Raw genomic sequence first — 16,676 nt, 5'->3', positions numbered from 1 at the left:
CCGGACTGGACTGTCGAACGTGTCAAGATCGGAGGGGCAAGTTTCGAGAATTTTGGGGCGTATGGACGAGACGGAACTTCACCGTCGTCCTGCTGCCATTGTCGTTGCTGGTTCTACTGCAATTGTACCCGTCCTTCCTGTCCATCGAGCCAAAGCAATAGAACTAGAACATACTACTCAGGGGCAACTCGAGCGCGGAGCAGACGACGTCGCATTGCGGGAGCTCCACCAGCATCGCGACTCCACCGACGCTAGAGGACGACATCCCCTCCGCCACGAAGGAAACGACGACGACGAGGACGACTTTTCTCTTCGGCAGCTCCCTCAACAGAACAACCCTCCACCCTTTTCGATGCCCAAGAAAACCGCCAAATCGAGCTCGCCCGCCCCTCGAGGTCGGACCCTCCAGGACGGCTCGACGACCGCGTCCTCCTTGACCGAACTGCCCAACGGTCACACCTCCAGCACCGAGATGAACGGCGCAGCATTCCACGAGCGGCGGAAACACCCTTCCACACTCGATATCCAAGATGAAGACAGCTCCGACGCTCGAGATCGCTTGATGGGAAGGAATACGTTCAGCTTGGACAATGAGCCTCCAGACACACCCACGCAAGAGGAGAGTAGCAAAGGGTTCTTCGAACTGCCTTTGCAAGATCGGAAGAATTTTCTGCTCCTGGTGCTGCTATACTTCCTCCAAGGCATACCCATGGGACTGGCGGGAGGCAGTGTACCTTTCCTGCTGAAGCATCATCTGAGTTACTCACAAATTGGAGTGTACTCGCTGGCGAGTTATCCATACAGTTTGAAACTCCTTTGGAGTCCGATTGTGGATGCATGGTGGAGTGCGAAGGTGGGAAGGAGAAAGAGCTGGATTCTGCCGATTCAGATGTTGAGCGGCATTGGCATGTTGTGGTTGGGAGCGAGTGCACAGCAGATGATGGAGACAGCGGGTGCAGACAACGGTGCCGGGATCTGGGGGTTTACAGGATGGTGGTTCGCGTTGGTGTTCATGTGTGCGACGCAGGATATCGCTGTTGATGGTGAGTCGGAATATGATACCCAGGAGCCAATTTGCACGCGTGGCTAACAACATCCAGGCTGGGCTCTAACCCTTCTCTCTCAATCCAACCTCTCATACGCCTCCACCGCTCAGACAGTCGGTCTGACAGGCGGCCAATTCCTCTCCTACACCGTATTCCTCGCCTTTCAATCCCCCGACTTCGCAAACAAATACTTCCGCTCGACTCCGCAAGATGTTGGTCTGATGACCCTCAACTCCTACCTCACATTCTGGGGCTGGGCATACCTGCTCGTCACCCTCGGACTCGCATTCCTCAAAAAAGAAGAACGCACCAAAGAAAATGAGTCCGTCTGGGATGTGTACAAAATCATGGGCGGCATCCTCCGGTTGCGGAACATTCAAACTTTCATCGTCATCCACCTCATCGCAAAAATCGGATTTCAAGCCAACGACGCCGTCACGAATCTCAAACTCCTCGACAAGGGGTTCTCCCAAGAAGACCTTGCCCTGACAGTGCTCATCGACTTTCCCTTCGAAATCGCGCTGGGTTACTACGCCGGAAAATGGTCGGAACAATACAAGCCGGTCAACGTCTGGTGCTGGGCGTTCGTCGGCCGTCTCGTGGCCGCCGTTTTCGCGCAAGCGGTGGTCATGTTCTTCCCACCTGGAGGCACGACGAATACATACTTGCTCGTCGTGATTGTCGAGCATGTCTTCAGCACCTTCATGAGCACGGTAATGTTCGTTGCCATCTCCGCTTTCCACGCAAAGATCTCTGATCCGGCGATTGGAGGGACGTATATGACTCTCTTGGCGACGTGAGTTTTCTCCCATTCTCGGCGAATCTGAAATGCAAGTTGACTGACAATCTCTTACAGTGTGAGCAACCTAGGTGGCACATTCCCGCGCTTCTTCGTCCTCAAATTCGTCGACATCTTCACCGTCGCGACTTGTATACCCTCGGAAAAGCCGCCTGTCCCGCCGAATGCGTTGACGGGAGACTTCATCACGCAACCTTTCAGCTGCGTTGCGGAAGCTGAAAAACACAGGTGCACAGCTGGCGGTGGAAGCTGCGAGATCCAAAGAGACGGATATTATTGGGTCAACGTACTCTGCGTCATCTTTGGCATTATTACATTCTGGGGGTTCATTAAGCCGAGGGCGAAGGGCTTGCAAGCGTTGCCGATGAGAGCTTGGAGGTTGGCGCCTTGACCATGTTCCGAGTAGAGGACGACATGGAGGAGGAGAAAGTTGGAATATGGAACCTGTTGTATGATTGTAGATTCATGTAGCGGCGAAGCAATATCGAAACTCTAGCCAAAGCCCAGGAGACTCATCGACTCCGACCACGACACTGCTTCGCTTACAGAGCACTTCCTTCGACAACGAGATGGCAGCGAATCATCTCCCGTCCTCAGCTACTTCATACCGGATTGTGATCCTTGCTTGCGTTCGAAGCTCGGCTGTGGCTTGCAGCTGCAGATGATGCGAAGCTCACCCCAACAGCTAACAATCTCACAGCTCACCTGTATCATCGCACTTCTGGTCTCCATGCTGGCATACGTACGACGCGATCATTTCGATGATCATCCTTACTGGCTCATATTCTTGCTATTCTTCATCTTCAACATCGTCGGATGTGTGATGAATGCCTACAACATCACCTGGGAACTGGACCGCCTGCTGAGCCTCACGACACTTGGCCTGGGCCGTCGGAGAGACTCAGATCCCCTCCTCCACCATTCCTAGCTCCGACTCGCCAGGTTGCGTGGAAGAGTTCCCTAAGACCCAGTCCTCTGTGCTATAGTAGGACGCGGCGGAGCACTCCAGCGCAAGAAGCCGGCTCGCAATACACAGATGAAGCACATCTTGGCGCATGCATCCCTCGCTGCTAGGCCGCTCGCAGCTCTCAAAGCATATGATCTCCGTCGCGGCGCCGCGCGTGATCTCGCCAACATTCAACATCTCCAGACAGGTGTCACCAACCCTGCCGTCGCTGCTAGCATCGGTCATCTTCCAACCTCTGTCAATGTCTCCGCACACTCCATCGGGACCTGGAACGTGGATAGCTACAGTGCACGTGTCGCCAATCCGTACGACGAGCAGATCGAGACTATTTCCTCCGCCGTCGACTCCTATTCCCGGCAACTTACCTAGCACAAACCCGCCGATTACGGCAGCATGCTTAGAGTCCAACCTCGACCCAACTGTTATAGCCGATTGAGCGACCGCTGCCTTAGGGCTGCGAAAGCGCAAGCGCGACGAATGGATTGCCGATCAGACTAACAAGCGCCGTCTCCCCTCCTACCAGCTTCCGTCCACTCTCGATAAAGCTCCGCAGCCTCTGTCTACTATCGATGAAGCTTCCCCCGTCACTCCAGACGATGAACCCGCGTTTCTCCTCGATCCGCAATTATTGGAGCCCGCCGAGACTGTCGACAACAAAGAATCCGAACCTCTAATTGATCCCGAATCGTTAGAGTCCGTCGAGACTGTGGACAAGATGCTATTTCGTCACCGACTGACCGCGAAAGCCGAGGACCTGGCTTACGACATGTATCTATAGCTGCGTGTTCACTACCACAAACAGGTCATACCTTCCCACTCACGAGGAGAAGTGCAAGATAGTCTCTGCTAAGGCCGTTGCCGCACTCGCTGCGCTTAATGCCGACAAGACGGTGCCTTGTTAGTATGATTGTAGCAGGATGTTCTACACGGTATCGAAGATGAACAGGCATAAGGAGACCTACCTAAACCATAAGACATGGCCCAGGCCGTGTCCTAAGAAAGGGTGCGAGTCGACCTCGTTGGCGTCTTCTACTAGCCTCGCCGACCACAACGCATTGCAGCACTCCAACAACCCTCTCGGCGCTTTCGTTCCACAACCTTGCAGTCACTTGGATCGCGTCACTGCTGGCAAGGTCAAGGTCCATCAGACTGAGAAAAACTACAGAGCGCACATCAATCAGAAGAGAGCCAGCGAGATTGAACTCGTGCGAACGACATTTCGTCACAGCTCAGATGCCCTCAATAATGATGTCGCCGTTCCAGCCAGCGAAATCGTAGCGTCGCTCGGCTTCAGTGAGCAGCGTCGCGTTCGCTTTTTTGAAAGGCACTCTTCGCAAGAGAGGGCCAGCCTTGTTTCGAAGCAGAAAAAGTGTCTGTCTGGGACAGTTGTCATCCCATTTGCGAGCGCGCGCGATATGACTGCCGGAGAGGACAGACTGCCGCCGATTCTCGCTAGCCTCGATGATCAGGATGAAACTCAGCAGACACAGCGCCTCTCACGGTAGCATTTACTTTCTAGCTTTGTACATGAATAACTTTGCAACGGAAAGAGACTTGAACATGTCACAGCGGCCTTATCCAAGGTCAAACATCCGGCAGCGAGCATGAAAGATGTACAAGACGATGAGAATCAAGATTGTTGTCACAGTATGCATTTGACCAATTACACTACCATCAAAAAGGACCAATCGTTGATGTACAACGTGAAGCCATCCAGCAAGCTTTTTTTTCCCACCCAGTCTATCCATTCCTCCACTGCATCCCAATCTCATCCTCCGCCAGATGCCTCATTCCATGGATCATGCCGATGCACGACCACCTCCCCCCCTCCCAATGACTGCGGTTGCTTGGTCGAGAGCGACCTAAGAGCTCACTTGCCAGGTGACGGTGACCTGGGTCTGGCCGTTGGCGTTGTCGCAAGGAGCTTCAGCGTTCTGGCCGGTGATATAGGTTCCCTTAGAGCCGGATTGACCATCGACCCAGTAACTGAAGGCGGTCCCAATGAGATCACTGGCATCGTCACCTCCAAGGATGGCCGTTTGACCCCTATCGACCGTGGCATAAAATTTGCAGGTCCCGTGAGCAAGGATCAACTGGCCGGGTCCAGTGACGTAGTAGTCGGTGTGAGCATTGGCGAACGCGTTCTTGAGTTCTTGGCAGTCGTTCCTGTCGACAGGCGGGCCTTGGCCGATGATCGGCTGAGGTATGGTTGTATCTCCGCAGTGGTTGTTGCCGTTGTCGGTGCCTGCATGGTTGCCGTTGGCTGGGTTCTGAGGGAGGGCAATGCCGAAGGCGGTGGCGGATAGGAGGGCCACGAGGGCGGAAGCCTGAGTGAACTGCATTTTGATTGAAGTTGAAGTTGAAGTTGAAAGTGTTGGTTGTGGGTTGATTGTGTGTGGTTTGTAGATCGTTGAGTGTTGTGATGTTGCTGATGAGAAGGAAGCTCAACAACGACGGCGAGCGGCTCTTTATGGGCTGCTTCGCAGTGCACTGCCACCAGGCTCTGTCAGTCTAGTTCGTCACTGCCAAGTGGGACGTGAACATATCACAGGCCGTGCGATCGTTGTACAAGCGGTTCCGGAATAGAATTAACCCAGATGCCTGCGTCGGAACGAAGGAAGCTCGTAGAAACCATGTGAGGTGAGCCGGCCAGCTCTTGCGATCGAGGGTTTTGCAGAGGAGTTGTCTGACGAACATGTCTCGACATGGTCGCTGCATCGTCGATTCCAGGATGTGTAGATAATTTTGGCAACTCATTGCAGACTCGCCAAGTTCTGCAAGACGTCACTCATGTCATCGCGGCATGGGTCGTTTAATGACCATAAGCACTGCCAGGATGGCACAGCCTGTCTCCAAGCAGCTGCCGTGTCGATCTTAATACAATCCGGTCAAGCTCGCCATCAATGCTTGCATTGCCCACCGGAACGAGCATGGATCCAGCGCTGAAGCAGGGTTTCGATCGAGCGTTGGGACGCAGGAGCCGGAGTCGTGACTCTGTGAGGACAGTGCTGCGAGAGCCGCAACACGTGTTGCAAACAAAGGTCAGCTGCACGGACGATGCACTCACATCGACAGGAGGCTCGGCCGACGACACGATTGATACAACCCACTCAGAGGCGGCTGGATCGAGATCATCATTGCTGAGGCTTCACGGTCATGGCTCTCTCTGGACACAAATCGAGTGGACATTCCTGTGTAGATTTGGCTCTGTAGCTTCATCAAGGTTGCTCTTGCTTGTCGCTCCGCTTCAGGAGTCATCATATTGTCGGATCTTCATGTGAAAAGAGACCACGGTAGCGATGCTGAAACCATGAAAGGCGCAGTAGTCCCAGGAAATCGTGGCATCAGCGCGGCATCAGCCGGATTTCGTGTCGATCCTGTGAGGCCAGAACCCAACGCTGCGCACGAGAACACCACCGTTGCGTTCCTGAGATCGCCTGGAGGCGCCACGTTTCATCGGTTTGGTTCGGTACTTCGGACGGCCAAGGCATTTGGCGCGACATGGATTCGAAGTCATGATCCTCCGGGGCCAGGAATCGGCGCAGCACGGCATAGGCCGGGATTCGTTATTCTCGTCAGGTCCGAACCAATCGCCGCGTGCGAGGACAAATTGACCATACCGATGCGAATGAAAGTTCACCTGGAGGCGCAACGTCTCGCGAATCGATCCGGGTCTTCTCGGCATTGTCACGACATGGGTTCAGAACCATGATCGTCCGGGGTCCAAACTTGGCAATCAATTGGCAGTGCTGACAACTTGCTCATCGACGTCGGAATCGGGCCATACTCGATGGCTGTGCTTGATGATCGATGATTCTCAATATTTCCGGAGACCAAGGGGATATGGGCTTGAATTCATGATCCTTGAGGGTCCAGAAATTAGCGATTAATCCGGGGTTGCTACGTACCTTAGCCTTGCTCAGATGTCCAAATCGAGGATCCTGTACTGGTATACTCCATTGGCTGTGCTTGATGATCGATGATGGCTCTCGACATTTCGGCGCGTCGAAGTCACTTCCGAGACCGACCGCGCTGTGCGGTGCTCTCTACTCAGCACACTCCTCGAGCGGTCAGGACTCACGTGTTCGGCCCGGCATCACATGATGACTCTGTTGAGATGGAGAAGCCAGTCTCCGGATTCTCACCTCTGGTTTTGCGCAGCAAGTGAGGTGCATGTCTCATGGATGCGAGAATTAGCGCTCGCTTCCGGATCCCATGTCGTTGCCTGGATGAGGCAAGTAGCGACGTATCGTTCGTTTACAGATGGAAATAGTTCGGAATCGCCGGTACCACCATCAGGGAATGGACAGTAGTCCTCGCGTTGGGACCAGGAGTCCAGGACGTACTGTACTGTATCCAGTTGGGCGCGTCGTCATCTCCCAATTCATCCCACGTCCCGTCACGCCAGTCACGCCAGTGAGCCGGTCAGATTTCCACATCCGTCTCGACGACGAGATGATGCTCGATCTGGGTGTGATAGAGCTGTTCAGCAGGAGGTGTCTTGACACTATACAACCATCCGACAACGTCTATATCCGGTATAGCGCGCACTACGTAACGTCCAAAAACGGATGTTAGTGAATCTCTGCTGTCGTAGCCGCAACGACTGTTGTTGCGGCCACGACGACCTATATAGTTCATTAGCTGCTACCACATTAAGTTAGCCATTATCTCTCTTTTAACCTTATGCTCTGTGTATGTCGCGTCCACCTCGTGTCGCCGTGTCGTCGCTAGAAGCCATAGAGTCCATAATAGTCAAATTCTCGCTAGAGCGGACGCTACGACCGTCGATAACCTCGCCCTTACCGACCCCCTTCGCATAGTCGCCTACGCCGGACGCGGTAGGGCTACCTCGTCCTCCTTAGCAGCCGAATTCGTACCCGATACAGCCCTTAATCGAGCAGACGGTAGAGCCAGAGGCACCTCCGCGGGTAGCTCCGCGGGCGCTAAAGAGCAAGAAGAGCTACCTTGCACGCCGCCGTGCACAAGCTAGCGTGTTGGCAGCTAATAGCGTTACTAATAGCGACCTCGGCGGTGCTACACCGTTAATAACACCGGCTAGTAATGTTAAAGGTAGTGTAGTTAAGCGGCATCGCAACAGGGGCATAGACGACGAGTAGAAGAAGATCCTTATTCGTATATGTCTCGACAACCGGCACCTCGTTAGCGACGGCTTCTAGGCCATTATAACGACTTAATTCGAGCAGCAGGTCGGCTAGCTGCACAGCAATCTTCCGAGGCTTGTAAAGGGCATAGAGAAGGAGTAGAAGGAGCATATAGCTAGCGTTGCTACCGAGACTAGTAAAGAGGAAGAGACAGGCTTGTCGACTGCTATAAAGGAATAGATGGCGTTTTAAGAAGAGCGCGGTGCAACGGCGGCTAAACGCAAGGGCGTTGTCGCTTAGACTGCTAAAGAGCGTGCCGCTTTATAACGTGCAAGGGCGGCTATAATAGTCCGGCAAGGGCTCAAGAAGAGCCTCCTTAATGTCGAAGATAATGGCGTTAATTAAGAGGGGGGTAGTAAAGACTATAGAGCATTAGACAGTAAGGTATACCTTACTAAGGGCGAGACGTTAATGCCGCCGCCCTCGAATACACTTACTCTGCGCAGAGCTCGCGACACTACTGCTGCGGCTAGCCCTGCTGCTACACTACGAGCATCCTTACGTTTATCGTCTGCTGCTTTATCAGTCGCTGTAGGAACTCCGACTCTAGGTGCTATGTCGGCAAGGGCTAAGAAGAAGAGCAAGAGGCCGGCTAAGGATAATAACCTTAATATAAGGAAGGAGTTTAAGCGCTTCTTAGTCAATTACGGCAGCGGCAGCGGCGACGGCGGTAAGCTTATGCAGGTAACTAAGACGCTAGTAGATGTTTAGAGCAGTCTAAATACACTTACCGGCATAGTGCGAAGCTAGCAGCAAGTCCAACTGCAGATGCAATAGCAGTTAGCTATACAGCAGCAGATGCAGCAGCAATTGTTTGCTCTGTCGCAGCAAAAAGACCCCCTCGAGGGCTTTAATTTAGAAGCTTTAAACGAGTTTAGTTAGCGATATCCTCGGAGGCTCTTATACGATGATTTCTCGGCCGATTTGGCTTAAATTCGCGCTGCTTATAGTTTGAACATATTACAAAGAGCTCTTGTTGTCGCATTGCTACTATATACCCCGTGTAGAAGGTAGTAGATCTATAAGGAGTCGTTAGTTGTCGTAAATTCGAAGCTAACAGCTCGGAAATCTTAAGTCTTAGCGTTACAATCTTCGTCGTTAATATCTCTATTAAACTACAACGGATTTTGCTCGTTTTAATTTTGGAATATAGCACGCATCTTATTAAATGCAACAGGAAAAGGAAATAAGTAAATATAGGTGTGTTAGTGTTATATTAATTGCAGCTGTTATGTTAGACCCTGAATTGCGGAGTTCGGAGGTAGCTCCGCTTAAACTTTAGATATCTAATATTCCAACTTTTAGAGTCTTAGAGCAGTCGTTCCTCGTTCACGAGTGTTAAGGGGAAGCCGGACAGTCGTTTTAGCGGTGGATCGCTAGTTAATATCGCTTGACTCTTCCCCTAAGGACTCGCAGTCGAGGTAGAGGTACTCCTCGAGGCTTGGTAGTAAATATATGTATTTATCGCTCGTTTGGTTGCGACCTTCTATGCATACGAAGCAGTTAGTGAGCAGCGCACTTACAATAAAGAACTGGCTAACGGCTTGTCTGCTAACATAGAGCTGCTTCGAGAAGGTGTTGTATGTCTACTTGCGAGTAGTCTCGCTAAAGGCGTGCTCGACTAAGATCCGGAGCCTTAAGAGCCTTGTATTAAACCTCTTCTGCGCGGCGGTAAGGTAACTATAGCTAAGGTAGTGTTTGAATGGAGCTATAACTCTAAAGCTGCTGTAATATGCCGGATTACCGAATAGATATAGAGGCTAGTAGTTGCGAGCAGATAGCCGGCGCAGTCGTCGAGAGACTCTAGACTGTAGATACATGCTCCAGTTATTGTTAGCGCTATTAAACGGACCGATAAGGCTTAAGATCAGGCCATCCGGAGTAACAATAGCCTAGTATTTGTAGCCGTGAGCCTTCTTATGCCCAGAATACTGCTGCCGTTGTCCTTTAGTAGGCCTACAGAATCCTTAAAAATGGCTATCTATAAAGCCCTATATCTTTCTACCTGCCCTAGCCTCTTTAATTGCCCTTGCGAACGAGTTTATCCTTCTCTTGCTCCTTAGGCGTGGATGCTATGCAACGAGCCAGCCGAAGGTCGAAGCGATATAGTAGACGGTGTCTATAAAGATAGTGCTTAAGAATGCCTCGCTCTTGCTAAAGGGCTTGCATGCGGATCGCCAACGGCTAGGGAATAACATGCGCTATAGCACAATCGATAGAGCGAGCTCTGGAGTAGGTCTAAGGCGATAGCGGAAGGATATAGATCTAATGTCGAGTGCAGAGGCCAGTTCGAAGATTCGTTATTTGGTGAATCTGCTTATATATTAGTTAGTCAGCAGCGGCGGTGACAATAACGTCGACGACTCCTTAACTTCCTTCAAAACCATTAACTTGTTACTAACTACCACGACGTCCATTACCGCCGCCACGCACCTAGTATAGCTCTGACACTACTCCTTAGTCTGATCCTCCAACCGCTAGTCGCAATACTTATACTAGACGTATTTCCGGCGCTATTTGGGGGGCTTGTCGCACTCGAAGAGGAAGAACGCGAAGCACACGAAGATCTGAAGAGCTCGTGACAACATTAGAGGGTTTGAGGGTATACAACACACGCTAGAGGGCACCGGATAACCTCACTACCGCTCACTAACACGAGAGCGACACGGCCAAGAGATATTGCACGGTTCACACGCGTTTTTCACGCTTTACCGGATTTATTCACTTACGAATACACGTGACGACCGTTTACGGACGTTGTCGTATGGTTGTATGGTGTCAAGACACCTCCTGCTGAACAGCTCTGATATCGTCGTCGTGCGGAGCGTGACTGCGACCTTTTTCCGTTGTGAGACTCGTCGTCAGGGGAGGGTTCGACCCGGCTTGCATTAAGCGACACGCTAGTCAAGTTGTGGCATCCACGAGCATCGGAGCAAGTGACTCGTTGGAAGATCAGGACGAGCTTTGGCGGGCGCTCCCTGCGTTTCGTGTTCGGATCAAGGCCGGAGGAGCACGAGCACGAGTTCGGCTGTCATTTCGGCATATATGCGTTCACGGGCGTTTCAGAGAGAATGTCGATGTCTTAGGGTTAGGGTTGTGGTTGCTGTCATCGGTCTGATATCGAACAAGGACTTCGTATTCCCTCTACAATAGAGATTCGATGATGGAGATCCCGTTGTGGTCGTTGTGATATGTCTGGAAAGAACGGATCATCAACAACTGTATTCAGCCAAAGCGCTGTATGCTGTTCTTCTCCTTGTATTTTAGGTACTGTCTCGCTGTAATCAACCGCGGACACGTTGTTCCCGTACACACACGTAAATGCCTCTCCCTGCTCATCACCCACCCAATTCCAACAATGTTGTCTATCTTGCTCGTTGCCAGCCGTACACATGCGATGCACCGAAAGCACAAAGACCGCCAACCCCATACCCAATCCCTCACTCTCCCTTTAGATAAAGAGCTTATCTCCATGATACTTCGTCTCCCTCTCATACTCTCCCACAAAACTCTCAACCTCCGCATCACCAACCTTTCTCTCCGGAAACCCCTTCAAACTCACAGCATAAGTCGCAACAGAGTGCGCAATCAACTTCGTATTCACCTCCCACGCCGTGTGATTCACATTGCCCACATCATCACACAACTGGTGGTAGCAAGGATCATACCAATCCCCTTTCTTACCTCCAAACATCTTCTGCTCCTTCTTGCTCTTGACGCCCTCCGCACCCGTCGCGATGCCTCCAGCTGGGATACCGGCGCGGATGAAACCATCGTAGTCAGACCTCCCGTCGAATGGGATGAAAGTGTAGTTCAGCCCCTGCGCTTCGTACCAGCCGACGTACAAGTCCCGTAGCTCCTCCGAGCCCGTGGGATTCGCGGCGTTGGTGGCGTTGTAGATTTGGTAGGCGAAATTCGGGGAGGCCATCATGTCGTAGTCCATGAACATGCGGATTTTCTTGTTCTCTTCCGCGGATAAGCTGGCGGCGTAGAAGTCTGATCCCAAGAGGCCTTCTTCTTCGCCCGCCCACCAGGCGAAGCGGACGCAGTTGTTGACTCGGTAGTGGGAGAGGTGGGTTGCGACTTCGAGCAACGACATTGTTCCAGATCCGTCATCGTTGATGCCAGGGCCTTCTGAGACAGAGTCGGAGTGTGCTCCTAGCATGACACAGTTCTCCGTATCTCCCCCAACCGTCTGAGCAATGATGTTCCTCGTGTGGATCGTCTCAACCGTAGCATCAATATACGCAATCCCATCGAGGGACTTGCCCTTCCCGAGTCGCTTCACAAATGGCTCAGCCTCCTCCTTCGAAATGCCAAACGTAGCAACATGATCCCCATCCGGACTTCCCAGCGTACCACCAAGCGGTCCCTTCTCCGAATTGTAAATCACTGCTGCCACGGCGCCAGCTCGTCCCGCGTTCTTGGACTTGGTGCCGAATGGGCAAATTCCTCTCTTGACCATCACAATCTTTCCCTGCACCTCATCGCCAAAGTCTTTCTCTTCACAGCCCTCTCCTTCAGCCAGCACAACCTCCGCGAAAACCGGTTCCCTCCCCTTCGTCGCCGGCGTCAAACTCATCGCACTCGCATTCACAACCACCTCATCGCCCAGCACCAATCTACTCTCCACAACATTCCCGCTGAACGCCGGAAACGGCTGTTCACTCAGGGTATAGTAGTCTCCCAACTGCGCGAGTTCAGAGTAGATATACTCCAAGGTCGCAGTGTGGCCAGCGGAACCGATGACGCGGGTCGGGTGGTTGTAGTCGTGCCAGGAGAGTTGGGCGAGGGAGTAGAGGGTTTGAGCGCGGGAGAGGAGGGAGGTGATGTTGATGGCGGATTGGAGGGATTCGGTGTCGACGAGCGGGAGCTTGGAGGAGGAGGTTTCGACGACCGCAGAGGTGGAGAGGAGTGGTGCCTGAGGTGGGAGGGCGGAGGTCAGGGCGGTAGCGGAGAGGAGGGAATAGGACAGGAGGGCTTGCTTGAGGACCGCCATCTTGAGAACGGTCGCAGGAGTGAGAGTCGGATGAGAGAAAAGAGAAGTGTAAAGGTGAAGGAGGGTTGTCGTGTGACTCGTTCAATCTGAGACGCGAGAGCTTATCGGCATGTTGATGATGCGATGCGCAGTGGCTGGGAGCTCTTATCGAGACTGCCGAGAAACGTCCGATCTCAGATATTGCATATCGCAGGATTCGAGTCCGTCTGGCAAGAAAACGGGTGCAAAGGAACGGTATCTGGGACAGTGCCAGAGTCTGCAGAAGGGCTCCTGGGGTGCATGTAGCCTGGATCAAAGCGCAGTCAAAGATGTAGCAAGTACTCATCAGCTCGTCAAATTAGGTATCCAGGTCCTCGTCAAATGTATATACTCTCCCGTCCACTCTCAACAGGACCCATCATCCACCACGCCTATGTGTACAGGTAGAAGATGATATAGATGCACTCCACCGCCATCGAGGGGCTGTCGTCCAAAAGCTCCCGCAAAAGGTCCACCAACCAACTCCATGCACCAGGGTATATTTCTTCCTGTTCCATTCCCCCAAGTCAAGAACGCCTCGCTTTTTTCGCTGCCCAAAGTCACAGTTGTGCTGTTGTATCCTCCGATTTGTGCGGCCGCGCACAATCCGGCGCTGCCGTTGTCCGCTCGTTCGTTGCTCGTCAAGCCGTGTCACGCAAGTCGTACAGTGTGCCGGCCATCTGCCTGTTCCAGATGTTCCCAGCTCTTATTCTGTCGTTCAAGTCTAATCCTGACGTTCCTTCTCGCCGCCAAAGCCAGGATGCATCATGCCACTCTCCGCATCAGGACCACGCTCATATGATCGCTCGCCCTCCAAGCTCTCCTCGTCCTCTTCACTGATCGCACCGTCCACCCTGCTCTGCCTGCTGGGTTTGGGCGTACCATTTGTCTTCTCGCCCGGCTGCACGACCTCCATCCCTCCACTGACGACCTTGTTGCTCTCCTGCACAGTATCACCATCACCGTAAGCTCCGACGACAGGCTTTGGCTCGTTGCTTCGGTTCTTGGAAAGGGTATTATGCCCGGTGCTGTTCTCCTGACCGATGCTGTTCGGCGGCATGCTATTCCGCGCCATGAGTCCGGGACGATTCACATCAGCTCCGGTCGCGGCGTTCTCCTCGTCGAATGAGAAAGCGTCCGCCTCGTGCTCGTTGAAGTCCTGTCCGGGGTTGGCGGTTTCGTATTCGAGCGTCTTGACGAAGTGGTAGAAGCCGACAGCGACGAGGCAGCCGAGAAGCGGACCCAACCAGTAGATCCAGTGGTAGCCAGGGAACGAGCCGAGGACAACGCAGGGGCCGAAAGCGCGGGTAGGGTTAACGGCTCCTGTGAAGAAGTAGATTCGTCAGCGAGTGACGGCATTGGAGAGCATGAATGAGAGCCGATACATACCTCCGGTGAAATAGACGCCAGTCAATTCAGCAATGAAGAGTGCAAGACCGATTCCGATGGGTGCGATGAAAGTTGCCTTGTGCTTTTCGGCAGCCAGCATGAAGATCGTAAAGACGAGTTCGACGGTGAGGAACATTTCGATGACTGCGAGGAGCAAGATTAGCGAAGGACGTCAAAACATGGAAAGCTTTGTACATACAGAGACCTCGCGTAATAGAGGTCGTTGAGTTGAGCGTGGTGGTGACATTCAGAGGACCGGGAAACAGAGCGGCGACGATACCCGAAGCTGCGATGGAGCCCAGGACCTAAAACAGAAGGGCGGAAGGGTCAGCAGTGGTTCGGACATAGGGTATAAGGACAGACTGAGACCTGCTGGCATCGCCCGAGAGACAATCTCGGACGGCTACAGGCCTCCTGCCCTTCGGTATGCGTACCTGCGAAATGAAGATGAGTCCAGCTCTCCGCCACGTGACGGCTCCAATCAAGGCCATTCCAAGAGTGACGGCTGGGTTGAAGAGGCCTGGAGCGTGGTGTCAATGTGTGTGCTCGCACGGAATGCCGCCTCTTGTACTCACCACCGCTGATACGGAAGAACACCCATGCGTTGACGGCCAGACTAAAACCGAAGGCCAGGGAGATGTACATGAGCGTGCTGGCATTTGGGACCTGGGAGATGCCATTCTTGGTACCGGCAGTACCTGTCGTACCGTCTTGCACACCGGCCGCGGCGGCGTTGGCGACTTGGGTTGCACTGAAAGCGAAGAAGAGGAAGAGGACTGCATTGAAGACTGTCAGCGGGAGTGAGAGAAGCGGACCGAATGCGGAAAACACTCACACGTTCCAATAAACTCGCCTACCATGGCGATGAAGTGGTTGCGGGTTTTGTTTGGCAGGAAGCCCAGAAATGGAATGCGGAGCTCATTTCTGTGTGTCGGCTTGTGAGAGTTCCCGAGGAAGGGTATGTTGAAGTGGAAGTTCTGGGTGGGATTGTCCATGACCATTGTGACGGTGGATCAGAGGTGAGTTCGGTAGGTGTGTTGTAGTGTCGCCAATACTGATGATGAGGGCGCCGTTGTAGAGAATGAATACAGGGCGATAGATGCGAGGAATGCGGGTAAGCTGATGAGGTAGATAAGGCTGTGAGGTCGATGTGTTGTGTGTTTGGTGAGGATTCGTGAGGATTCGGAGAAGAGGTCAAGTCCAGGAGCCAGGAGGAACAAGGTAAACACGCGATTCAAGCATCAGCAACGCATGGGATCTGCGAGGTAGGCACGGTGGTGGAATAGAAAAATGAGGAAGAAGGACGGAAGGAAACAAGCTCGCAGCCGCAGGAACGTTGGACCGGTACTCGGTTGTTGATGAAGAACTTGCGAGAGATGAGGAAGCGCGGAAAAGGCTGGACTGAAATCGACGACTTGGCCTGAATGCCCATTCGTCATGGCTACCGGTTTTCGCGTTGAAGAAGCGTGCGGATCAGCGAGCAACATTGACTTTTGTGGTGCGGGAAGAGCGATAGCGTTGATCTAGTCGAACCAAAACGCAAGAGCCGAATGCGTCCAAATGCGGGACAGGAGACGAACTGGTGGGAGACGGCGACATGATGAGCTGGTGACGACTGACGAGCTCAGTCATGCATGTAGGCGTCGGTGGCAGGTCTTGTCTGGAGGAGGCGAACGCAGTCTTATAGCTCTCATGCTGCATATACAAGAGATGTGGTGGTGTGGAGTGCATGTACAATTTAGCGTGCGACATCTCGGCTCGTGTCAACTCAAATATCCCTTGGTTCCCTCCTCGGTCGCGTCGAAGAGATTGCATCTTGTCGTCTTGGTTTGGTCACTTGGAGAATACACATACCGCTCGCAGACCGTCGTTGTGCTGACTGGCAGTGAACCGTCCGAGTTTGCGGTTTGCGTGTGAGATTCAACACTGCAGGTCAGCTCCCAGCTTCTCCTGACATCGTCGTCATCGACCTGTGCACGCACCAAATGACCGATTCGCGAGTGCCGGCAGCGGGGTGTCGACTTCCTGGAGCAGATCCCGTGCGAACAGAAGCACTGCATCCGTGGCACCGCGAAGTGATTCCGCACCTCGACTTCAGTCGTCGAGCGTTCAACGTCTGCGGCAAGGTGCGTCGCTCGTCTCTCATGTAATCATGCGACTTCAGCAAAGCCTCGGTGCATGCTTGCATGTGGGAGGGAGGGCACATATATGTCACACGTGATGCTCTCGGGCTGCTCGTCACAACTCTGGTGGGGTGTTTCGTAGAAGATCAAGGAGAAACGGGTGTCGCGGA

General features: G+C 53.0%; 4 protein-coding genes across 4 annotated transcripts; 1 reads left to right on the top strand and 3 right to left on the bottom strand.

Moving 5' to 3' along the window:
- Positions 1-472: 472 nt before the first annotated feature.
- MYCGRDRAFT_51270 (uncharacterized protein) lies at positions 473-2,236 on the top strand (the record flags this gene model as incomplete). The annotated part of the gene is made up of 3 exons (XM_003847717.1): positions 473-1,043; positions 1,101-1,842; positions 1,903-2,236. 3 exons carry the CDS (start codon positions 473-475, stop codon positions 2,234-2,236), a joined length of 1,647 nt encoding a protein of 548 aa, XP_003847765.1.
- Positions 2,237-4,556: 2,320 nt separating this feature from the next.
- MYCGRDRAFT_111636 (uncharacterized protein) lies at positions 4,557-5,154 on the bottom strand (the record flags this gene model as incomplete). The annotated part of the gene is made up of 1 exon (XM_003847532.1): positions 4,557-5,154. One exon carries the CDS (start codon positions 5,152-5,154, stop codon positions 4,675-4,677), a length of 480 nt encoding a protein of 159 aa, XP_003847580.1.
- Positions 5,155-11,428: 6,274 nt separating this feature from the next.
- On the bottom strand, positions 11,429-12,976 carry MYCGRDRAFT_77799 (peptidase M28; the record flags this gene model as incomplete). Its single annotated transcript, XM_003847531.1, has 1 exon — positions 11,429-12,976. One exon carries the CDS (start codon positions 12,974-12,976, stop codon positions 11,429-11,431), a length of 1,548 nt encoding a protein of 515 aa, XP_003847579.1.
- Positions 12,977-13,718: 742 nt separating this feature from the next.
- MYCGRDRAFT_77797 (uncharacterized protein) lies at positions 13,719-15,519 on the bottom strand (the record flags this gene model as incomplete). The annotated part of the gene is made up of 6 exons (XM_003847530.1): positions 13,719-14,317; positions 14,384-14,527; positions 14,583-14,688; positions 14,818-14,903; positions 14,959-15,159; positions 15,219-15,519. The coding sequence occupies 6 exons, from the start codon at positions 15,382-15,384 to the stop codon at positions 13,719-13,721; spliced, it is 1,302 nt and encodes a 433-aa protein (XP_003847578.1).
- Between the last annotated feature and the right edge of the window lie 1,157 nt (positions 15,520-16,676).

This window comes from Zymoseptoria tritici, chromosome 13 (genome assembly GCF_000219625.1).
Source record: "Zymoseptoria tritici IPO323 chromosome 13, whole genome shotgun sequence".
Classification (NCBI taxonomy): domain Eukaryota; kingdom Fungi; phylum Ascomycota; class Dothideomycetes; order Mycosphaerellales; family Mycosphaerellaceae; genus Zymoseptoria; species Zymoseptoria tritici.
The sequence above is the reverse complement of the archived record's forward strand: the minus strand, read 5'-3'. Positions and strand labels throughout refer to the sequence as shown.